Source organism: Phaenicophaeus curvirostris, chromosome Z, assembly GCF_032191515.1.
Source record: "Phaenicophaeus curvirostris isolate KB17595 chromosome Z, BPBGC_Pcur_1.0, whole genome shotgun sequence".
Classification (NCBI taxonomy): Eukaryota; Metazoa; Chordata; class Aves; order Cuculiformes; family Cuculidae; genus Phaenicophaeus; species Phaenicophaeus curvirostris.
This window is the reverse complement of record NC_091431.1, coordinates 45,594,623-45,620,129: the sequence shown is the minus strand read 5'-3', so window position 1 is coordinate 45,620,129 and position 25,507 is coordinate 45,594,623. Positions and strand designations below refer to the sequence as shown.

The window sequence follows — 25,507 nt, the reverse complement described above, 5'->3', positions numbered from 1 at the left end:
TGTGCAAATTGCTGTTCCTGTTTAAATATAATTCTTGCTGTGGCAAATAAGCTACCACATTTCTTTTCATTCAAATTGTCTTGGAACATATGAAACCTAATTTTGTGTTTCTAAAAATTTGTGTCAACTACTGTATACTATCAGTTGCTCAGAGAAAAACACAGTTTGACAGTCAGTTGAGATCAGCGGTTGTTTTCAGAGAGTTTGCACAATTTGTTTCTCCACTTCTGCTTTAATGGTGTTGACAGATATATTCACTGTTTTCAGCTGTGTTATGTTATTTGTCAGTATGACAAACTTTTCTAAATCAGAGGTGTTAGTTGTAATCACATTAGTTTTGCTTCTTATGAAACAATCACTGGTGAGCATGACTATGAAAGCTTAATCACTAGCACTCGAGTTGTAAGTTAACATTAGTTGAAGTAAAGTAGGCAGATGGAGATAGTTTGCATTAAGTGCCTTTGCAGAATGGCCTTGGGGACATTGCAGCTCCATCCTCAGGACTGTTTAGAGGTACTTTTCATGCTTTGCCATGGGAGCCTTTTAATCTCCTGGGTGTGTACAGCAAGAGCTAATTCTTCTTGACAGCATGGTCACCCTGTGCTTAATTCTGCACTCCTTCCCTTTCAAATAATCTTTGTCTGTTTTTTGTCAATACCTGAGAGCACTATCTCATGGTAAGTATCCTAGCAGCAGTGAAGTAGGACAGTAAATTTAACTCAAGTCCTAATAAAAAGGGAAATTTTAGAAATCACAGAATCACAGAACTATTAGAGTTGGAAAACACCCATAAGGTCAGCAAGAGGACCATTTCTGTGTGGAAGCCCAATAATCAGGCCTGGATTTTTCATGCTTTTTTATGTTGTGAATCTGCAGACTAGAAAAACACTTATCAGTGGAAATCAGATGTACTTAATGTATATTCTCTGCGTTGTGTGAAGTAACTGTTAATTCTGTGCTAAATACAACAATGCTTGTTTGCTGTAGATTGAAATGAATATGCTGTGAATGGAATTTGCTGTGAAACTAATTTCAGTTTCTCCAAAAATAAGAGGATAGAGGTGTTGCTTATTTAGTTTTGGGAAACCATGCGTGAATTTTTATTTAGTTTTCAGAAACCAGGGAATTTCTAGGATAAAAGCCCATGTGAGTCAATAATACAGCTTGCTCCATGCAAATTGTTCTTAGATAGATTAATACTAAGGTTTGATTTAATAAATGATGGGGAATGACAGAAAATGGACAACTTCTGTTTCATGGTTTGATTTTTAACAATGTGTATAAGTTCATGAGAAAACATAAGAGGAGTAATGGTAAAACAGATATGTAGGTATGCAGGATAAGAAGACTAGGTCTAGTCAGTTAGAGTCTCATTTAGCTCTAGTTCATCTTTTTGGTGTTTGTTTCTCTTTAATCTTTGAAATCTCAGGGCTAGATTATCAGCTTTCAGTCTGCCAAGAGGAAGACTACAATATTGTGCAATGGCCCCTGTGCATCAGGGCTGGAACAATATGGAAGCATCTGTATTGCCAGGCACAGTGTTGGGCTAAAGCCATGTTGCTGCTTAGCCAATGCCTTTTACCAATGCTTCTTGCCAAATTGTAACACAGTGAGGTTCACAAGAACTCTCTGATACAGAAAACGACAGTGACAAAACAAAATGAATTCGTAAATAGTGTCCCTGCAAGACTGCTGTTGATTGGTTGACTGGAATATGTCTTCATTCAGGGTTTTGATGTTGTATATTACAGAAATACTGTAACTGCAAAGGATGAAAAGTATGATCAGCTAAACTAATTGTTACAAGCACATTTTGAGCTAACACTTAAACAATCATTAAACTTATAGCATCCCAGGAACGATAACGCCAGTCAAGTTTTGTATGTATGTGTACTGTTCCTTCACCGTTATGGAAAATAATGTATGCTATTTCTGTGTATTTCATTCTGTTATGGCATTAAAGAGCCATACAGCAAAAATAGGATTGGAAGTATGTCCTAGCTCATAAAACCTATTGCAAGAGCCACACGTATACCATCAATGATATTTAAGAAATTCGTAGAATCATGGAATCTCTGGGTTGAGATCATCGAGTCCAACTGTACCTGTCCACTACTAAATCATATCCCTAAGCACTTAAATACCTCTAGGGCTGGTGACTCAATGACCTCCCTGGGCAGCCTGTTTCACTTCTTGATAATGCTTTTGGTGAAGAAATTTTTCCTAATGTCTAACCTGGTGCAACTTGAGGCCATTCCCTCTTGTCCTATTGCCTCTCACGTGGGAGAAGGGACCAACACCCAGCTCACTACAACTTCCTTTCAGGTAGTTGAAGACAGTGATGAGGACTAGCCTCAGCTTCCTCTTCTCCAGGCTAAACAACCCCAACTCTCTCAGCTGATCCTCATAAGACTTGTTCTCCAGCCCCTTCACTAGCTTCGTTGCTCTTCTCTGGACACACTCCAGAGCCTCAACATCCTTCTTGTAGTGAGGGGCTCAGAATTGAACATAGTATTTTAGGTGTGGCCTCACTAGTGCCGATTACAGGGGTAGAATAACCTCCCTGGACCTGCTGGCCACGCCGTTTCTGATGCAAGCCAAGATGCCTTTGTCCTTCTTGGCCACCTGGGCACACTGCTGGCTCATGTTCAGTTGGCTGTCAACCAGCACCCCCAGGTCTTTCTCCAGGCAGCTTTCCAGCCATTTTTCCCCAAGCCTGTAACGCTGCACAGGTCTCTGCACTTGGCCTTGTTGAACCTCATCCGGTTTGTCTCAGCCCATTGATCCAGCCTGTTCAGGTCCCTCTGACAGCCTCTCTATCCTCAAGCAGGTTGACACTTCCTCCCAGCTTAGTGTCATCTGCAAACTTGCTAAGGGTGCACTCAATCCCTTTATCCAGGTCACTGATAATGGTATTGAACAGGGCTGGACCCTGCACTGAGCCCTGGGGACACTACTTGTGACCAGCCTCCAGCTGGATTGAACTCCGTTTACCATGAGACTTTGGGTACAGCCATCCACTCAGTTTTTTACCCAGCAAAGGGTACGCCTGTCCAGAGCAGTGGCAACCAGTCTCTCAAGCAGAATACTGTGAGAAATGATGTCAAAGGCTTTACTGAAGTCCAGGTACACTATATCCACAGCCTTTCCTTTACTAAGTGGATATAATTTGAATAAACAAAGGGGCATTTTGTGCCTTAGTTTGTCAACAGTGCAAATCAGGAAGTAAAACCCAGGGATGTTAAGGAGGTGTGGATACTTTTCCTAATTGACATTGAGAAAAATGCTATAATTTGAATACACAAAAATATTTTATTTTGAATACAGTCTAAACCATAGTGTTTTAAAAAATATAAGAGTTCAGCATTGTGCCTGCCAGTTAAATAGACAAACAATTCTATTAGTTTTGAGGAAAATTAAACAGGGGTTTCTGAGTTTGTTCTTAGGATAGGTGCTGCTCAATCAGATCATTTTGTGCAGAAAGAGCTGCCAGCCTCATTATGTTTGCTGTCTTGGTTAATGCTAAATGACAGTTTGATACTTCGTGTTGTGGGTTTTGTAGTGATACCCTCATGGGAAATGTGTGTTATGGGTATGGTAGATTTAAAAATTATTTAACTAAAGTTCTAGAAGAATGAAATGATTCAGAAAAGTAAGAGCCTACTCTGCATGTCTAACTAATCATACTTTAAATGATGACAGCTTATGAATGTAAACCTCAGGTTTGTAAAACGGTGCAGCTATAGGCAGCTATAAGGGAAAATTAAAGCTTATTCAGATATGTTAGTGGTGAATAAGAGTAAACTTCAAGAGTGGACCAATTGCAGACAATATTCCCACTTAATGCTGTATACAATAAATTGCCTTTTCTTTGATATCTCTCCAAGTTTTTTGCTTTTTTTTTTTAATACATGAAAAAAGAAATCTTAGTCTTCATGGTATTGAGATACATGTAAATAGAAACACATATAAAGAGAGATACGAATGGTTTAGGACTGTCTTCAGGCAAAACTCATCTGCAGTAATATTCATCAGCTGAAGAGGAGGGTCTTCAGACTGCAACTCAGGGTTTCAAGTTGTCTTTTACCTTGCAATGTTTCATTCTTCTCTTCTCTATTAAGCCCACTGTAGCAGCACAGCTGTGACAGCTGAGTTTAGTAATCTCACTCAGAAAATATTCTGATCTGATCAAGATGGAGATTGATTTTCTTCTTCCTAGTAGAAGTTCCACAGAATGCTCACGTGGAAGTATGAATAGGAGGCAAAAGAAGCTTTTAAAACAAGACACACTAGTCTAGGTTATCAGATGTGGGATCGAATCAGAGACCTTCATCATCACAACTCTTCTGAGTCTCATGAGTAAGAGTAGGATTATATCATCAAAGCAATTAACAAGAGCCCCTGATTTCAGTATACAGGTATTGGCATTTTTCCATTTGAATGTCATTGTTTTCTAGCAACAGTTTTAAATATTTAACTACTCTTGGGTTTATACCTCCTCTAAAATATGCCATATGGGCTACATTTTCCTCTTTTAAAACAAATTCTTGAGATAGAATGACCAATGTTATTGCTACAGTATTAAATACAATATTAACCTTTATGACTATTCCTTTAAGTTAAAGGGGTTAATTACTTCATTACCAATAGAGTACCACATCCACCAAAGATTGAATCAGATTTGGAGGGATATGTCTCCTGAAAAATCAAACATTGAGCTATAAGCTGACTGTTGAAAGGCAGTACAAGGTACAAGCTAATGAAAAACTTTTCCTGCTGCTAGATTCTACAGGAATGAAGTGGTGGAGTTTGGTGTGTTCAGAATATTCAGAAATGTTTTTAAGAGGTTTTTGCTTTTCATGTATTTACTATGAAGATAATTTTTTTAGCGTTATTAAACAATGTACTGCAGTCTCTAGGTATTTTTTATTCAACTGCTGCCTTCCTCACTGAGGAAAAATTCCTCAAACAGAAAACCTTGTTTTTCTTTAAATACTCACATACTACTTCGACTATATCAGTATATTCCTTCCCACGATTTCCTCTATATCTAGCAATCTGTCAGTCCAGACATTCTGTAAGTTAACACTGGTTGATATTTGTAGTCACAGAATAATTTCATCCTTGCCTACTACAATCTTGATATGAAAGACTACAGTACCCTTTCTTACTATCAGTTTAATTGGCAGGCATCTTTTAGCCAGTGCCTGAATCTATAAGCCAATTTAGCCCTGTTGACTTAGAGGATTGCAGCACAGAGTTTTCTGTTTCCTCTGAATTTGCTAAAGATATTTGGTTTTGGTGTATCTTTGGATCAAACCTAGAAGAAGTCAAAGGCTTTTATATGTGTATAATTACAAAAATAATGGTTGAATTTGAAATAGCTGAAATAATAACAAAATTGCCAAATAAAACATTATCAAAATAAAATTGCAGGTATCCAAGGAACATCTATTTCAGACAAGATAGTCTCGATTGTTCACAAGTTCATCTTATATCAGAATATATATACTTTTTAGCCTTGACTTAGTATAGTATTTGAACATATTTCTTTTAACTGTATTCAAATTATAGGAATCCTGCAATATTGCACAGTTCTTGGACTCAAATGTATCCTTCAGGTGCAGCCTTTCTCCCTCTTTTTTATTAGTGTGGCTCCACAATTTTTTATAGTCTGTGTCAACCATCATCACCCTGCCACTGCAACTGTATTTGCTACTTGCAAATGTTCTGTTTAGCCTTGATGAACGAAAGTGTTGTTCAACATCTGAAGTAAGAACAAAGAAATATAAAGGATAAACCAGCAAAAATGTCTACTTTACTTGTAGTGCTGCACACAAGAATTCCTTAGTGCCAGCATTAAGAGGCTGCGAATTAATAGCTTACTGGTTTAGGTCAGTGCTTGTAATGAGCCCCAGAATTAATGTTTCTGACACAAGAAAATACCGCCTGTAATAAACAAGAAAAGTTTTAGATTTATTGTTATTTAGAGGTTTTTGCTTGTAAACTTTTTGAATGGCTGTAAATCTAGCACTAGTGAGACATATCTGTAATGCTGTGTCCATTACGGACTCACCTGTACAAGAAGGATGTGGACATATACCAACAAATACAGTGAAAGAATTTGAAGGTGATGAAGGGACTGGAGCATCTGTCAAATGAGGAGGGGCTAACAGAGCTGGGACTGTTCAGCCTAGAGAATCGTATGTTCAGGGGGACCTTATCCAAATCTATCTATAAATACCTGATGGGGCAAGTAAAGAAGGTGTAGCTACATTTCATTAGTATAGAATGATGGGATGGAAGACAATAAGTACCAACTGAAATACAGGCAATTCCTTAAAATGGAGCTATTCCTTCACTTAAGAAAAACTTTTTCACTGTGAGTATTGTTGAATACCGGACTAGTTGTTCAGGAAGGTGGTGAAGTGTTCATCCTTGAAAATGCTCAAACCCAACTGGACATGTCCCTGAGCACTCTTCTGTAGCTGACCATGCTGGAATGTGAAACTGAACAGTTAAGTGAATAGGCTTTTCAGCACAGGTAGGCACGATTTTGTCACTTGTGTGAAGAAGAAAATATACTATACAATTGTACAGGAAGTGTACATGGTTTACAAGCTGGATGTAGATTGAACCCACACCGTGTGTTATGAGCCAGTGTATGAGACTGTTGAAGAATTGTGATATCTTGATATCTGACTTTTCATTATATGACTGAGAAAAGTGAGGTTGCATTTTGCTGCTTTGTCAGCCTAGGAAATGGTGAGTATTATTTTCACAGTAAAAAGAAAACATCCAAAATGGTTATGTATATGAAAATAAAAGGTAGGAACTCTGGCAGAAATAAGCAAAAAATATTAAGTACAGGTTTCCCATTGTTGCATAGACTAAGACATTGTTGTGATACATGAAGAATGGGATTGTTATTTGTCTAGCTATTTGCAAGAGAAGTCTAATTTTCCATATGAGTAATTCCATTAGCTATCCTAGAGAAGCTGTGAGATTTTTTTCTTGTGCAAGGTGCAAAGGGAGCAATTCTTGCTGGGCTTTTGTTCTTGGAAAATTAATGTTTGGCTTGACATTGTTGATAGAGTGTTTGTTTTCACAAAATTTGCTGTCTTCTGTGATGCATATTAAAAGTTTGGTTTAAGACACTTAGCCAAGACTCCTTTCTGCACTTTAGCAATAAATAGCATCATAGAGTCATAGATTCATAGAACGGGTTGGATTGGAAGAGACCTTAAGAATCATCTAGTTCTATCCCTGCTGCCATGGTCAGGGACATCTCCCACTAGACCAGGCTGGTCAAGGTCCCATCAGGCCTGGCCTTAAGCAGTTCCAGGGAGGTGATATCTACAACTTCCCTGGGCAACCTGTTTCAGTGCCTCACCACTCTTATCGTGAAGAATTTCTTCCTAATGTCTAATCCAAATCTTCCCCCCTCCAATTTAAAGCCATTCCCCCTGATCTTGTCACTTCATGCCCTTCTGAAATGTCCCTCCTCAGCTTTCTTGTAGGTCCCCCTTATGTACTGGAAGGCTGCTATAAGGTCTCCCTGGAGCCTTCTCTTCTCCAGGCTGACCAAGCCCAACTCTCTCAGCCTGCCCTCACAGGAGATGTGCTCCAGCCCTCTGATCATGTTTGTAGCCCTTCACTGGGCCCATTCCAGCAGTTCCATATCCTTCTTATGTTGGGGATTCCAGAACTGGACATAGTACTCCAGGTAGGGTTTCATGAGAGTACAGTAGAGTAGAGAGGGAGGATCACCTCCCTCGACCTACTGGCTGTGCTTCTTTTGATGCAGCCCAGTATACAGTTGGCCTTCTTGGCTGGGGGTGCACATTGCCGGCTCATTTTGAGCTTCTTATTAATCAATGCCTCTCCAGTCCTTCTCTGCAGGGCTGCTCTCAATCATGTTGTCCTCCGTCCTGGATTTGGCTAGCTTGATATAGCAAGATAATTTCCAATTAAGGACCAGCGTGGTGCATTTTTACTCCCAAATTTTCAGTACTTTGTCGTGTTGATTGTTGGCCTGTGTTGGAAATGAACTGTTGAACTCAAAAGTACAATATTTTTGTAAAATATTGTACGTGAATCTGAGATTTTGAAAATGGTAATAGTACTGCAGCAACCTGAGATAACACTAGCCCCTGCAAGACCTTGTCACTGAGTCCTTGTGCCTGAGTCCTTGGCTTTAGCTTTTCTCTTTCCAGTCTAGACCTCTTAGCAGTGGGTTTCTGTAACATCACCACCAAGCAGGTCCTCTCAGATCTAAATTAGCACTGATTTACATGATAACTCTTACGATATGATGGCATTAACTCCAGCTGGAGGCCGGTCGCAGGTGATGTCACCCAGGGCTCAGTACTGGGTCCAGCCCTGTTCAATGTCTTTATCAATGACCTGGAGGAAGGCATTGAGTGCACCCTTAGCAAGTTTGCAGATGACACTAAGCTGGGTGGAAGTGTCGATCTGCTGGAGGGTAGGGAGGCTCTGCAGAGGGATCTGAACCACTGGGCTGAGACCAATGGCATGAGGTTTAACAAGGCCAAATGCCGGGTCCTGCACTTGGGGCACAACAACCCTGTGCAGTGCTACAGACTAGGAGAAGTCTGTCTAGAAAGCTGCCTGGAGGAGAAGGACCTGGGGGTGTTGGTTGACAGCGACTGAACATGAGCCAGCAGTGTGCCCAGGTGGCCAAGAAGGCCAATGGCATCTTGGCTTGTATCAGGAATGGCCTGGCCAGCAGGTCCAGGTAGATTACTCTGCCTCTGTGCTTGGCACTGGTGAGACCGTACCTTGAATTCTGTGTTCAGTTCTGGGCCCCTCACCACAAGAAGGCTGTTGAGGCTCTGGAGCGAGTCCAGAGAAGAGCAACAAAGCTGGTGAAGGGGCTGGAGAATAGGCCTTATGAGGAACGGCTGAGAGAGCTGGGGTTGTTTAGTCTTGATAAGAGGAGGCAGAAGGGAGACCTTATTGCTCTCTATAACTACCTGAAAGGAGGTTATAGAGAGGAGGGTGCTGGCCTCTTCTCCCAAGTGACGGGTGATAGGACAAGAGGGAATTGCCTCAAGCTGTGACAGGGGAGGTTCAGGCTGGATATCAGGAAAGATATTTTCACAGAAAGGGTCATTGGACACTGGCAGAGCCTGCCCAGGGAGGTGGTTGAGTCACCTTCCCAGAGGTATTTAAAAGATGGGTGGTTGAGGTGCTCAGGGACATGTTTTAGTGGCAGATAGGAATGGTTGGACTTGATGATCCTGGGCGTCTTTTCCCATCTGGTGATTCTTTGATTCTGTGATTCTATAATATGATCAGTAGAAAGTTGACGTGCCTTTCTTGGGGTGTCTATTTGGCAGAGATAGCTTCCAAAGAATTGGTGAAAGAAAAACTGATGCAATCTTTTCTAGTTTTTAGTGTATTTCCTCATGCGGACAGCTGTTGTTATGTGTTTGAGGTCAGCATGATCTGCAAAGGAGCCATATGGAGCAAAAGGAACCATAACAAGGATATGTTGCAACTACTGTGCTGTTCTGACATGCTCAACAAGTCAGGCACAAATTTTGGCCAAAACAGAGGGAAAAAAACCTCACCTCATATCTTCTGGAAAAAAAAAATCCCACCTGATTCTTCTACAGTTTGACAGATCAGAATATGTTTCAGTCAGCAAAGTTAGCATCTAGCAAAAATGTGCTGTGGCTAACAAAATGTGACTTACTTGAATGTGTAAAAAAGAAAGTTTTACATGTATGCACTTACACTTTAATGATCTTTATTTTCAATGTCTGATGGAAATTAATTTTCTGGGAAATGTGCAATAGTTGCTGATAGCTATCTGATTTATGCACATGTTGCCTTGCCAATGCAGCATCAAACTGTAAAGAGTGTTTCTTTGGTCAGTATTTCATTTTCATAAAAGCTAACAGTTTCTTCTGTTAGCCCATTGCCAGGATTATAAAGCTTGCAACACACATAGTAATAAATCTCCTCCAATTACCGAGTTATAAAAAGCAGCTTAGTGGTATTTTCACTGTCATGGCTCACTCAGTGATTTGAGAATCTGTCCTTCTTTGTAAATAGAGCAGAGATTGCCTAAGGCTGGGCCCACCTGCAGAGGGAGAGGTTGTCCAAGTGAAATGGCCTGATGGAAAGCTGTATGGTGCAAAGTATCTGGGAATGAACACAGCTTACATGTATCAGGTGAGCATCTGTATTTATTACTGTGTGCTTGCTTTTCAGATGTCTTTATTGCAAATTGTTCATTTGGCTTTAGCATTGTTGTAGCCAGCCACACCTTCAAAGCTGCAGAAGGCTGGGGAGTGGACTATTACTGTGACTTCTAATGCATTTAAACCAATAAATAAAGCTGTCTAAGCTATGAGTAAGTGCTGTGTACTCTATGGGAGTTGAGGTTTCACCTGTTCTTATAAAATCAAGAAAATGGCTTACCTAGTAAGAGCTTAGGTGAACAGGTGGAACACTAAGATTGAACGATAGCATTTGTTATTTTCTCTAGGTTATTTTTAGTTGATGTCAGGTAATTATACAATTAATGTTATAAGATTAAGTAGTGTTATGTAACTACAACGAACCTTAGGCATTTCATAAAGGGAGAAGGGAGAAAAGTGAAAAGAAGAGCATACATAACCTCACTTTTATTTGTCTGAGACATTTTTGAATGAATTAATGCATAATATAAGGAGTGTTTTATCCTTAGCAAAGGCTAAAAAAAAAAAAGCTGACTTCTGATTTCAGAGACACAATAATTGGGTTTTTTATGTGCTTGCCTTTAAGAAAAATCAGTCAGCAGATTTGAGTACCCAAGTGAATGGTAGAAATTGCAATAAAGCAATCACAATAATAATAGCACTTCTGAAAGAATGAGAAACTACATACATTTCATTTATATATATATATAAAATCATTTTCACTTATGTCTATTCATTTGAAGGCCTCACATTACTCTACAAAAATGGTAAATTTACTATTATACATATAGATAAATTAAGGCACAGGAAGGCTAAATGACTTGTTTCATTGACCTTCTCACTTTGCCAATGACTTGCAATCAAACTCAGTCCTCAAATGCCTAATCCCTTGAGCCAGTCTCTAAATCTTACTTCTTCCCTTATATTTAGCACCTGTATTATGTTGTGAAGGTGAAAAATTCTTTATAAAATATAAAGATTATTATTCTATAATCACATTAATGTTCAAATCACTTAATCTTCTGAACAGCTGGTCTTCTGAGGAATACTATGAGGTAGATAAGATAAATGTTATTATCTTTTATATTAGAAGGAATCTGACATAGTCAAAACTATGTCTTTATCTTATTTTAGAATTCTTGGAGAAAATGATGAAATCAGTTCAGTTTAAGGAAAATGGATTAGCATGTGGGGATTCAGTAGATTTTGGAGTTCTGCAAATCACAGGAGATTACTGTAAACTGTTTTGTAACAACCCCTGTCATGGGAGAAATAGAATCATAGAATGGATTGTATTGGAAGAGACCGTAAAGATCATCTTGCTCCAATGCCCCTGCCATGGGCAAGGACACCTCCAACTAGACAAGGCTGCTCAAGGTCCCATTCAGCCTGGCCTTAAACACTTCTGGGACTGGGGCATCCACAACTTCCCTGGACAACCTGTTTCAGTGCCTCACCACCCTCATTGTGAAGAATTTCTTCGTAATGTCTAATCTAAATCTTCCCCCCTCCAGTTTAAAGCCATTCCCCCTGATCCTGTCACTTCATGCCCTTCTGAAATGCCCCTCCCCATCTTTCTTGTAGGTCCCCTTTAGATACTGGAAGGCTGCTATAAGGTCTCCCTGGAGCCTTCTCTTCTCCAGGCTGACCAAGCCCAACTCTCTCAGCCTGCCCTCATAGGAGATATGCTCCAGCCCTCTGATCATGTTTGTAGCCCTTCACTGGGCCCATTCCAGCAGTTCCATATCCTTCTTATGTTGGGGATTCCAGAACTGGACATAGTACTCCAGGGATCGAGTACACCCTCAGCAAGTCTGCAGATGAGACTATGCTGAGTGGTAAAGTTGACACCTCTGAAGGACAGGATGTCATCCAGAGGGTCCTTGACAAGCTGCAGAAGTGGGCTTGTGAAAAACTCATGAGTTTCAACAAGGTGAAGTGCAAGGTACTGCACTTGGGTTGGGGCAACCCTTGGTATTGATACAGGCTGGGGGATGAAGAGGTTGAGAGTAGCTCTTTGGAGAATGGCCTGGGGATCCTGGTGCATGAGAAGCTGGACATGAACTGGCAATGTGCACTAGCAGTCTAGAAGGCCGACTGTAAAAGAGGAGAAGTTTGAACTTGATATTAAGAAGAAAGTTTTTTCACTGAGGGTGATTAGGCACTGGAACTGGTTGCCCAGAGAGGTGGTAGATGCCCCATTCCTGGAAACATTCGAAGTCAGGTTGAATGGGGCTCTGAGCAACCTGACCTAACTGAAGATGTCCCTTCTTACTGCATGGGGGTTGAACTACATGACCTTCATGGTACCTTCCAATCCAAACCATTCTATGATTCTACAATTCTGTGATGACATTTTTCAGTGCTTGTGGGAATCTGGAGAGGTACCAGGTCTCTGGAAGCTGGCAAATGTTGTCCCAGTCTTCAAGAAGGGCAGCAGGGATGATCCCAGTAACTACAGGCCTGTTGGTCTCACTTCATTGCCTGAAATATTATGAAGAGGAGTGTTCTGCGAGCTACTGAAAGACAACAGTCATTGATCCCAGCCAGCATGGGTTTATAATGGCAAGGGCCTGCTTGACAAACTAATTTCCTTCTGTGATAAGGTTACCTACCTAGCTGACAAAGGAAAACAAGTTGACGTAATGTTTCTGGATTTCAGCAAAGCCTTTGATACTGTCTCACAGTATCCTCCTACACAAAATGTCCAGCTTAGAGATGGATAAACACGTAATGCAGTGGGTGAACAACTGGACTATGAGTCAGGCTCAAAGGGTCAAAGTGAATGGGGTTATGTTGGGCTGATGGCCAGCCACTAGTGGGGTTCCACAGGGATCCATCTTAGGACCAATACTCTTTAATGCTTTCATAAATGACCTGGATGCAGGACTTGAAGGTTTACTAACCAAGTTTGTTGATGCCATGTTACTGGGGGAATCTGCTGTCACTCTTGGTAACAAAGAGGGATCTGAACGAATTGGAGAGCTGGGCAATCGCCAATCACATGAAATTTAACAACAGCATGTGTCAGGTTTTGTATGTGGGACATGGCGGCCCTGGGTATGCATAGAGACTGGGGAGCAAGAGCTTGGAAAGCATTCAGAAAAGAATCTGGGGATTCTAGTCAAAGGCAAGTTGAACGTCAGCCTACAGTGTGCCCTGATAGCCAAGAGGGCCAAATGTGTCCTGGGGTGCATCAAGCACCAAGCGAGGTGATTGTCCCACTCTACTCGACATTAGTGCAGCCCCACCTTGAGTATTGTATGCAGTTTTGAGCACTGCAGTATAAAAAGATTTTCAAGCTACTAGAGAGTCCAGAGGAGGGCCACAAAGATGAAGGGTCTTAGAGGGGAAATCATATGAGGACTGGCTGAAGTCGCTTGGTCTGTTTAGCCTGGCGAAGAGGAGGAGTGACCTCAGAGGAGTTTACTGCTTCCTCACAAGGGAAGGAGGAAGAGCAGATCTCTTTTCTCTGGTGACCAATGACAGGTCAAGGGAATGGCAGAAAGACATGTTGCAGAAGCATTTGGACAATACACTTAGATACATGATGTAAATTTTGGGATTACCCTATGCAGGATAGGAGTTGGACTTGGTGATCCTTGTGGGTCCCTTCCAACTCAGGTCATCCTGTGATTCTGTGACTTGTAAATGTTCAGGTCCCTCTGGCATTCACAAACCTGATCTTCCGTTATAGTGGGAGGGGCTTTACGCATTGGTCCCCATCTTGTTGTCCGTTGACCCAGGAAGGGTGAGGAGAGCAGTTGCCAATGAAGACTGAGGCAAAAAATTGTTGAGTACCTCAGCCTTCTCCTCATCTATTGATATTAGTTCACCACTTTCATTCAACAGGGGAATATGCTTTCTTTAGCCTTGCTTTTCTTGTTGACATATCTGTAGAAGTCCTTTTTATTCTTTGCATCCTGTGCCAAGTTCAGCCCTAGCTGCACCTTAGCCTTCCTGACGGCGTCCCTACACAACTGGGCAGCATCCCTATAATCTTCCCAGCTTACCTGTCCCTGCTTGCGCTGCCTGTGCAGTTCCCTCTTGCTCTTTAGTTTGACCTGCAGGTCTGGACTCAGGCATGCTGATCTCTTCCCCTCCCTGCTTGATATCAAGCATCTGGAGACTGAGCGCTCTTGCAGTTTATGGAAAGGATCCTTAAATATTTGCCAGTTCTATTCTGCTCCCTTGTCCCTGAGGACCATTTCCCATGGGATCCTACTGACTAAATCCTTGAAGAGCTGGAAGTTTGCCTTCCTGAAATTTAGGGTCCTGCCTATACTTGTCGCCTATCCCATATTCCTCGGGACCTTGATCTCCACCAATGCGTGATCACTGCAGCCCAAGCTGTCTCTGATCTTGACATCACTGATGAGCTCACTTGCACTGATGACCATCAGGTCCTGTATTGTATCCCTTTGGATGGGGATATCCGTTACGTGGGTTAAGAGGTTATCTTTGATATACTCTAGGAGTCTCCTGGATTGCCTACAGCTTGCTGTGCTATTTTACCAACAGATGCCAGCATGACTGAAGTTGCCCAGTTGGACAAGACCTTGTGAGCGTGAAGCCTTCTATAGCTGGAGAAAGAAGGCTTCACCGGTGGGCTCCCCTTGATCAGGTGGCCTGTAGTAGACACTAGCCATAAGGTTCCTTTTGTTGCCTCAGTCTTTTATTCTCACCCATAAGCTTTCAAACTGTTTGTGGCTATTTTTCAGGAATAGGTCTTCCCACTCTGTTAATATTTCCTGATATAGAGCACAACGCCTCCACCTGTTCTTCCCAGCCTGTCCCTTCTGAACAGCCTGTAGCCATTGGTAGCCACACTCCAGTCATGGATTCATCCCACCAAGTTTCAGTAATGGCAATCAGATCACAGCTTTCTAGCAACACAGTAGCTTCCAACTAATCCTGTTTGCTGCCCAAGCTGTATGTGTTTGTGTAGAGGTACTTCATCTGGGCTGTTGGCTGTATCACCTTCTTAGTGGAACACCCCTTATTTCCCTTAAGGTGTTCCATGCAGGTTTCCTTTCTGGCTCCTAGCACCTCAGGAGCCCCAGCTCATCTCCTCAACACTGCAGGTGTGCTGCAGCATCCCCAGCCTGTCGTGGGGCAGCAGTTGGAAGCCCATACCAGCATCCCATCCCTCTAACCATAGTATGTCCTCCACAGCTTGTCATAGGCAAGCCTGATATTATGCCCATTCACCTTCACATCTAATTTAAAGCCCTATCAATGAGCACTGCAAGCTACTGAGCAAGGACTCTCTTTCCCTTTTGAGAAAGGTGGCTCCCACTTATGGCTGTAAGCCTGATGTCACATTGGCCATTCCATTGTCAATCATGCATGAGCATGATTGCATGAAAAAAATCATGCATGAGCTATGACACTGTGCACTAGAATTTATGTTGTCCAGTTCCACTTTTGACACCCAGTATCCTACACAATCCCTAATCAGAATTATACAAGCCAAAGGAAGCAGGTGCTCAAGTTAAATTGTTAATGTGATCTGCATTTAATGCCTCGGTATTTTTTTGTGATAATGTTCACTATTTATTTTTGAGTTTCATTTGCAATTATTAAATTATCTGTTCATGCTATTAATTGCTTTCTAACAATTTAAACTGACCCTTTAATTTATGATGTCCTGATAAAAGAAAGTCTCATGGAGAGAATAACATACTACGTAGACACAGTACAGCAGCAGAAATCTAAATAAAACAACTTGCTGGATAAAATCAATAATTTGAAATGTAGTATCTGCAGTCTGAATTAAATTGGAGCTATTAGTGGTGATGAGTTTATATTTTGTATAAATCATGATACTATTGAAAGTCTTAGGAGCTATTCTTGTGTTTGCCTTTGATAGTAGGCAAATTCATTTCCAGTGTAGTATGTTGAATTATAGCTGCAGAACTTCTGATTACTCTTATTTGAAAATGTTCAATGTATTTTGTACTGCAGCATGCCAGATTCTATAGTACGAAGTAGTTGCCTCCTGCTGCTCGCTACCAGTGAAAACAAAAACACTACCCACTTGCAACATGATTTTCAGATTATGTGGAGCTGGCAGTTAATTTCCTGCCCAGTTCTTTCACCAGTGACACTAAAAACATTATTAACTAACTGTATTATGCAAACATCTTACCAAATGCATGATGCAGTAAGGAGCAGGAAAAGCAGAAATGCTGCTTGTGAAAAATATCTTGATTGCCATACCTAGAGTGTCATTATTTTATTAAACAACCTTAAGCCAAATTGACCTTTAAGTTTCTCTAACGTATCACTAACAGACTAGTCTTATGGAGTTAGTTACAGGAACAGAGAGGAGCAAGGATGTATTTTGTGACTTTGTTATCCATCTGTGTTCTGTGCATTTTAAACATATTCCAGATTTGTGTATACCTGTCAAACTGCTGTAAAAAAATGGCTTTTTAAGAAATAAATAGTTTATGGATCTGTACCATGGCTTTTGAGAATGGATGTATTATATTGGATTTTTCAGCTGTTCACAATTAATCTGACATAGTCATGGCAAGATTTTAATTTGAACCTACAAAACACAGTCCATGTCAAATACAGTCCAAGTTCAAATACATGATTTTTCCATGTTGTTTTATGATAATACTTTTGAAAAGTTAGTGCTTTCCTATGTTTATATTTGGGTTTATTCTTCTAGCCTGAGGGTGTTGTCATTCACATCATTTCATTAGGTCACCTAAGGATGTGGAATGGAACTTGTTTTAATTTTATACCAAACTTTAAAGTACAGTTTCTGTGGGAACTAAAACTGCAGTTATAGATAATAGCTGAAATTCACAATTGTTAGATGAAGTATTAAAAAAACGCAACAACCCAGCAGCTACGGAAAAGGCTTAAATGCTTCAGCGCCTAAGCATTTTAACATTCCCCACACCTACTTACATTTCCTTTCTCATTTTCTGCTAACGGGGTTCATGTTGGATTAAATCTAAAGCTAAGCATGATAAAGCTTTTCATCTTCTGAACAGAGCATTTTAAAGAAATTCCATCAGATTAAATAGAATTCTGTTAACCGGAATTTCCTTGGTTGTCACTCATACTTTCATTCTTTCGACATAGTCTTCCTCAACCTTGAAGCACAGGATGTCAAAATTAATTTTTTATTTATTAGAAGCAAGTAAAATAATGAGAGGCAAATAAAAATGACATGAAGACATTTTAATGTGTCATTTCTACAAAATAATGTTTTCTGTGTTGTTACTCCTTGGCATTCCTAATCCAATAAATTTTATTTTATTTTATATGTGTCTGTTGATTTTGAAGTCTCTTTGCTTAGGTATTTTTTTCAACATATGATTCTTTTGCAGTTCCTAAGAAATAACATTTCTAAATGTTTTGTCCTAATTTTACCTTACTGAAATAAAGAGCAAAGTATCTTCTATATCTTCTGTGTTAGCATATATATTTTTGGCTCAAGACATTCCCATAACTTTCCTGCAAGAGGTAGATTATTGTTTCGTTTTTAAATACCCTTTTTTTCTTTAGGTTGAGTTTGAAGATGGTTCTCAAATAGTAATGAAGAGAGAAGAGATCTATACACTAGATGAAGAGCTTCCTAAGAGAGTGAAAGCACGTTTTGTGAGTATTGCTGGTGATAACTTTATAGCATGCTTACTATATATAAGCTCAAAATATCCAGAACAGTATCCTTGTCTTTATTCTGGATTAGTCTAAATTGGACCAATGTTTTGTGAAGCCTGTAGTAACATGACTGGCTAAATCAGCGCAGCAATTAGCACAAGTATCCATTTGCTGGTGAGAATGGTTAGTTGTTCTTCCAATGCAGGCAAATGTTGTCAAACATAATTCTTTTCTTCTAAAAGGGACATCTTGTTTGATCATCTGTCAGATCATGAATTCCTAAGTTAGTAAATATTTGACAGTCATTCTGTTCTTTCAGTGTGCACTTAACATGTATACTTTATTAAAAAAGTCTCCAATTCCTAAGGACTTTGTCATTTTAAAAGAATTGAATTTAATAAAAATGCAATTAACTTGTTCTAAGAAACAAAGCACCTGATCAGAACTCATTAATGTCACTGGTAGGGCTCATCAGCATTTCAGTGGTGTTTGATCTAAACCAAACTCTTTGCTATATTTTTAAAGCTTCCTGTGGTTTCAAACAACATCCACCATCTGGTCATTTATATGTCTGCCGTGTGCAAAAGTGTAGAGGTTCATAAAGAGCACAGCACTTAAAGGTTGAAAAGGAAGAGTTCTGCCAACCAGTTGCTGGAGGAGATGAGTGCTGTTACCTGTCTCTGTCATTAACGCTAAATTTTGTGCAATTCAATCCATTACAAAGTCAACTCAGAAAAGCACTGTGTTCTTCTAATGTTCATATTCTGTTTTAGAGCTGTTCATTCAAAATCACACTGCAGGTTAAATGTTAGCTTTCTTAACATGTAAAACCAAAGATAAAGATACAAAAATCCTGTCATAATTGAAAACAAACAATAATTCACTGCTGTGAATAACAATTGCCCTTTTACTTGAAGAATTTTTTCAGTGAAGCTTTGAAAGGGACAGCAGTGTACAGTATTTTTTTCATTGCTGCAGGAAGGTGGGCCTACATGATACCTTTTCACACAGACTTTGTGTGACCTCACTTAACTGATTCCTGAAAAGCTGGGTGCAAGGAGTTGTAGGGGAATGACGCATAGAGTTACTTCTTCTGGTGTACATCAGCTTATATGAGTTTGATGGACTAAGATAGCATTACATCGTGAGGTAGCTGAAAAAAAGTATTTCAGTCCAGCTTTTCTTTTCTATGCTTCTTGCCACATGCAGCTGCCATCATCGTTATCATAATTTCTTTCCATCCGGCTCTCAGCAGCCAAACCCAGTATGGATGCTGTATATTTCAGAAGCTAGGACATGTGTCAAAGGAAAGGATTGGCATCATATGTGTAAGGGGCTTTACTGCTGGGAAAGGAAGAGAGACAGAAATGTGAGATGGTCAGCCTGCTGAGAGAGCATTAACCAGCAGGATGCAGTGTGTTACTGAAGGAAAAGAACTGTTCAGGACAGTGGAAGGCATGGTGGTCCAATATTCTTTGACACCTTTTTGTCAGTGTATTTGGGATAAGTGTACATATCTTTCAGTTTTCTGACTGACTAGGGATATGATAGGTGTCTTGGAAACTGTTAAATGAATCATCTGGTTATGTTCATTGGGGTTTTCATTATACTTAGAAAGGATTCCATTTCCATTTTTTTGTTTTAAGACACTGTATAGAAAGAGCATTTAAAATTCACTGCATGTAGAATATAAACTATTTCATTTCACTAAGGTTAACAATACAAATATAGTTGGGTTTATGCTACTGTTTTTTAAATGGAGTTCTTATAGATCAATATTTTTTTTTGTGTTTGACACCATTAACTTCACTGGGGAGTTAAGTGTAGGTTAAAACCATTTAATGTAGTGAACTAAATTAAACAAATGACAGCCTGTGCTCAGATCTCTGCATAATTTCCTACTGTTGCCTCAAATTCTCAGTAGCTCAGTCCTCAAGGTATGCCCAGTACCTCCTTTCCCACCTCATACTGAAGTCAGTGTAAGTTAAACACAGCTTATGATATTGTTTCCAACTCTTAAATAAATTACATCAGTTCCTTCTAAGTGTTGCTTTTGCTAATCCTGGGAATTTTCCATGACTGCAGTAGTGGCAGTTGGTCCAAAAATTGCTGCTGCTGCTTTTCCCCAAATGGCCTGCTGTTTGCTCTCCTGCTGCTTTGTTTCAGTTGATTCCCAACTGTTTTAAGTTTGCTAACAAACAACCGAACTTGTGACTGATTCTTTGCAAATTAGGCAGTGTTCTTTTCAGGGGTCCATGCTTTAGTACCTTGCACTTAAAAGTTTTCTGAATAACACAAAGTGGTGGATAATATTTGTCACTGCTAGGATCAAACCTGCCCAACAACTGCATCACCTCCATGTTGCTGATTCTCACCTTGAATTAGAGTGATAATGTTATCTCTGGATAAATTTAAATCTAACGACTGGTGTTTCTAAGGAATACCACAGACGCAGAGAATTAAATGATGAGTAGTACACATAAAATATGGAAAAGCAAAAAAATTGTATTTTAAATGTGAATTTAAAATACAATTTTTTTGCTTTTCCATATTTTAAATGTGAATTTAAAATAGATGTATTTAATGCTTAGACATTTTTCTGGTAACAGTTGTAATTGCAGTGATGTAGCTATCTTCATATGAAATATATCTGAAATATATCTGTGTTTCCATGTAACTTGCCTGAAGTATGTCAGAATATGGTGGCCTGTATGAAACTGTATATGTAATTAATGTCTGGTTTTAGTCTACAGCCTCTGATATGAGATTTGAAGACACATTTTATGGAACAAATATCATCTTGGGAGAGAAGAAGAGGCAGAGAGTATTGAGTTCACGCTTTAGGAACGAATATGTGGATGATCCAGGATACCGCACCTTCTTAAAAAGCTCATTCCAGAAGAAGTGCCAGAAGGGTCTATAAAGGAAGCAAAAGGGAGAGAGGGATGTTGATTGAAAAGCATGCAGCATTATTTGGCAATTGGTTTCAGTTTAATTGAAAACCCAATTTTACAATCATAGAATCATAGAATAACCAGGTTGGAAGAGACCCACCGGATCATCGAGTCCAACCATTCCTATCAAACACTAAACCATGCCCCTTAGCACCTTGTCCACCCATCCCTTAAACACTTCCAGGGAAGGTGACTCAACCACCTCCCTGGGCAGCCTGTTCCAGTGCCCAATCACCCTTTCTCTGAAGAATTTTTATCTAATGTCCAGCCTAAATCTCCCCTGGCGGAGCTTGAGGCCATTCCCTCGTCCTGTCCCCTGTCACTTGGGAGAAGAGGCCAGCACCCTCCTCTCTATAACCTTCTTTCAGGTAGTTGTAGAGAGCAATGAGGTCTCCCCTCAGGCTCCTCTTCTCCAGGCTAAACAACCCCAGCTCTCTCAGCCGTTCTTCATAAGGCCTGTTCTCCAGCCCCTTCACCAGCTTTGTTGCTCTTCTCTGGACTCGCTCCAGAGCCTCAACATCCTTCTTGTGGTGAGGGGCCCAGAACGGAACACAGGATTCAAGGTGCGGTCTCACCAGTGCCGAGTACAGAGGGAGAATAACCTCCCTGGACCTGCTGGTCACACCATTCCTGATACAAGCCAAGATGCCATTGTCCTTCTTGGCCACCTGGGCACCCTGCTGGCTCATGTTCAGTCGGCTGTCAACCAACACCCCCAGGTCCCTCTCCTCCAGGCAGCTTTCTAGACAGACTTCTCCTAGTCTGTAGCACTGCACAGGGTTGTTGTGCCCCAAGTGCAGGACCCGGCATTTGGCCTTGTTAAACCTCATGCCATTGGACTCAGCCCATTGGTCCAGCCTGTTCAGATCCCTTTGCAGAGCCTCCCTACCCTCCAGCAGATGGACACTTCCACCCAGCTTAGTGTCATCTGCAAACTAGCAGAGGGTGCACTCAATGCCTTCCTCCAGGTCATTGATAAAGACATTGAACAGGTCTGGACCCAGCACTGAGCCCTGGGGAACCCCACTTGTCACTGGCCTCCAGCTGGATTTCACACCATTTCCCACCACTCTCTGGGCCCGGCCATCCAACCAGTTTTCCACCCAGGAGAGTGTGCACCTGTCCAGGCCAGAGGCTGACAGTTTCTGAAGCAGAATGCTGTGAGAAACTGTGTCAAAGGCTTTGCTGAAGTCCAGGAAGACCACGTCCACAGCCTTTCCCTCATCCAGCAGCTGAGTCACTTTGTCATAGAAAGCGACCAGGTTAGTTTGGCAAGACCTGCCTTTTGTGAACCCGTGTTGACTGGGCCTGATCACCCGGTTCTCTTGCATGTGCTTCATGATAGCACTCAAAATCACCTGTTCCATGACTTTCCCTGGCACTGAGGTCAGACTGACAGACCGGTAGGTCCCTGGATCCTCCCTGTGACCCTTCTTGTAGATGGGCACAACGTCAGCCAGCCTCCAGTGCAGTGGGACTTCCCCAGTCAGCCAGGACTGATGGAAGATGATGGAAAGGGGTTTGGCCAGCACATCTGCCAACTCCTTCTATACCCTTGGGTGAATCCCATCTGGCCCCATAGACTTGTGGGTGTCTAGTTCGGCAAGCAATGAGCTAATCCATACACAAAGCTTGTAAGCTGAAGTACTTGGGTTCTGATTTCTTTAGTTAATGTATTAAAGATTTTGCAGTGTTTTGCATCATGAAACTAAGGGGGAAACAAACTGAAAGTAAGGGGGATTAAACAGTGACATGCTGTAGAAAACTTTCAGTCCTGCTTGTGTTGAAGTAAGCAGTAAAATTCCCTTTGAATACAAGATAAGATTCCAACCGAAACCACTCTGTGATTCTTTGAGTCACATTCAGAAGAGGAGAGATTTTAGTAAATAGAGATAATTTCAGTGGCTCATATTTTTTTGCAGGCAGAAAAGGTATTAAATTTAATAATAGCGGTTTTATAAAACATTTTTAAAATAATTACAAATATGTACAGTACTAAGACAAACAAAAGCTGTATTTACTTTGTACAGAGCTTTTGCATTTTTATGTCACTGTTGCTTTCAGTGGGTTTTGATGTGCATTCAGCTGTTGACTCTTAGATATTTTTGGCTTCTAAGAAAGATACCTGCAGTGCAGCAAAGGTGTTTTGTATATTTAGAGAGGCAGATTTTGGCAGTTATTTTTAAACATGTTTTTTCATAAGGTCTATTAAGAATAGCTATTTGTAAAATATAATTTTCTTTCATTATATGTAAGAAAAATTCGAGTTAAAATATATATGCTTAACTACCTAGTTTTGAATGAATATTATTGTCTTCCTTTTAAAATAATATGTAATAATGTTTTAAAATAAACAAACAAACAAATAAATACTGTCCTTTTACTTACAGCATTTTGTCTGTTTATGTAGGTTTCAGTTGTATTGATTGATACCTCTAGGAGTCAAGAAACTATACCATTTGTAGTATGCTTGTAGTTTCCTGAATATAACAGAATATATACACAGGCACAGCCATGGCTTGATATTAAAATGCAAACTTGATAAACACTGTACTTCCATTTCTTGTCTTTCTATTTCCCATTAGTCCTTGGATTCTTGACCTTTTTGGATGTTTCACAGAAAGCAGGAAGTCTGAATTTGTCTGAAACACTTGGGTATGTGAAAGTAAGAGAGTTTTATCAAAATGACATCATCTGTTCCTTGTAAATTGGACCGTCAGCAGGATTTCTGACTATCTGCCGCTGGAAAAAGAGCCCACTCAAAATCCAGTTTAAATCTAAGCACTGCTGTTTCTACGGTTCTGCTTGCAAAAAACTCTGAATATATGAACCCAACAAATTTTTCATGTCAAACCCAGTCCTTTATATAATAAGGCATGCAGATCTTTGTCTCACTGTAGTCCTTGCATGATTATTCTTATTTGTTTGGAGTAGACAGTGAAATATTTTCATTCACTATGTGACACCTAGGTTGACAATTTAATTTTTTTGTGTTACATTAACTATCTTTTCTTGTATGATGAAATCACTCAGAAACCCTTTAGCCTAAGAGACTGCTTAGATGTGACAGTTGGAATGTATTTCTAAGTAACCACACTTTCTCTAGAGGTAGTGGGCTGTAGTGGGTACTGGCTGGCATATTTCAGAATAACGGAGCTCTTTCCATTATTGTCAAGGAAAACTAGAATCTAATAATAGATTTGCAAAATGCAAGATTGTTGCTGCCTTCTAGAGTTAAATGCAGCTGGTGACCTGATGCTTAGTTTCAAAATACTGTCCTAGGGTAAGAGTGCTTCTGTGATCCACCATGAAGGTTCGAAGCAACTATGACATTATTAATTGGTTAAATATATAGAAATATATTTTGCAATTAAATAGATGATGCTATGGTGGTACTACAGAGGCTAGATTTCAAATGTATGTTCTTTGCCTGAGTCTGATATGATCTGTTACGACACTGAATAAGCTACCTCTTCTCTGTAAAATGGATACAGTGGCTATCTCTTCAAGTGACCTGAAATTTGCTGATTTAAGTGTTGAAAAAACTTTTTTTGCTGAAAGGTAGAAGGTGAAACAAGCAAAAAAATTTTTTCATGCAAAAAAATAACAGGTGGCTTGTTTCACCTTCTGGAAGGCTTTGAAATTATTTCTGACCTTTGTGAGGTGCCATGAAATACCTGCTATGTAAATGAAAAGCTTAGTCATTGTAATGATTATAGTTTCATGCCTCCTGTCCTAAGTCATCATGGCACTTGCAAACTGGACTTGCTAAATGACTGGCCTAGACAGTGCTTTCCTGTTCCTTTATGACTCCTGTAACCCCACATTTTTCAGTTCCATGAAAGGTATTGATAGGGACCTCTGAGAGAGGAGATTCATGTGAAGGGATCAGTGTGCTGTGGTCTGGGGACCAGGAAATTGCCATGTCTGAATTGGTAAGTGAATACCAAAAGACGGTCATTTGCAGTCTGTGTAGCTACTTCTCAATAGTAAGGTTCTTCTTCCAGTAAAACCTTTATGTGTTATTTTTGTCCTGGTGCTAGGGATGGCTATGTCTTTCCTGTCAGCATTCATGGCCACTTCACTTACAGTGTCTGTGTGAGGATGAGTGAAGTAGGTAGGAAAAGTGAAGTGTTACCTTTATAGACAGGCTAACTGAATCAGTGGTCGTTTTCCTCAGATTTTTTAAAAAAAGCCTACCTCACCATTTGTAGCAAGAGAACACTCTGCATAACTCAGGACAGGAGGAATCATGCTCTTTCTATTGTCTTGTCCATACAATAGTAGAGTGATTGTTTGAGATATTAAAAAAATGCTTAGGGCTGTGAATGTGCTTGTGAGTGTACACTCAGAAGTAGTAGTTTGGCCAAGACACATTAAAAAATATATATTTTCAGGATATTTACAGTCATCTGAGTGCAAAATATCAAAGAAGAGTCCGAAGTACTTGAATTTATGCTGGCTTGTGAAGTAGAATGCTTTAGCACTACAGCTATGATTTCCACAGATATAGCTAAGGTCTGGTAAAATCAAATTATGAGAATTAGATAAAAATTAGATTACATGTCTTGAATCCTATTTGCTCTTGTCTTACTGTAGCAAAGCAATTTTGTTGATGCCTAATCGGAACTCTAAGATATATTGTCTTGTGCTACAGTAGTTAAAAATTTTCAATTAAAAGGAGTAATAGATAAATTCCTGTTAAATTTTTTTTGC

At 40.1% G+C, this 25,507-nt stretch overlaps 1 protein-coding gene across 1 annotated transcript in view; it reads left to right on the top strand.

Moving 5' to 3' along the window:
* KDM4C (lysine demethylase 4C) overlaps window positions 1-20,908 on the top strand; it is a 265,420-nt gene extending 244,512 nt beyond the window's left edge. Inside the window, 3 exon segments of the mRNA XM_069881261.1 lie at window positions 10,084-10,203; window positions 17,742-17,834; window positions 20,584-20,908. Coding sequence (XP_069737362.1) covers window positions 10,084-10,203; window positions 17,742-17,834; window positions 20,584-20,760 — 390 coding nt within the window. The 3' untranslated portion in view covers window positions 20,761-20,908.
* Window positions 20,909-25,507: the final 4,599 nt, after the last annotated feature.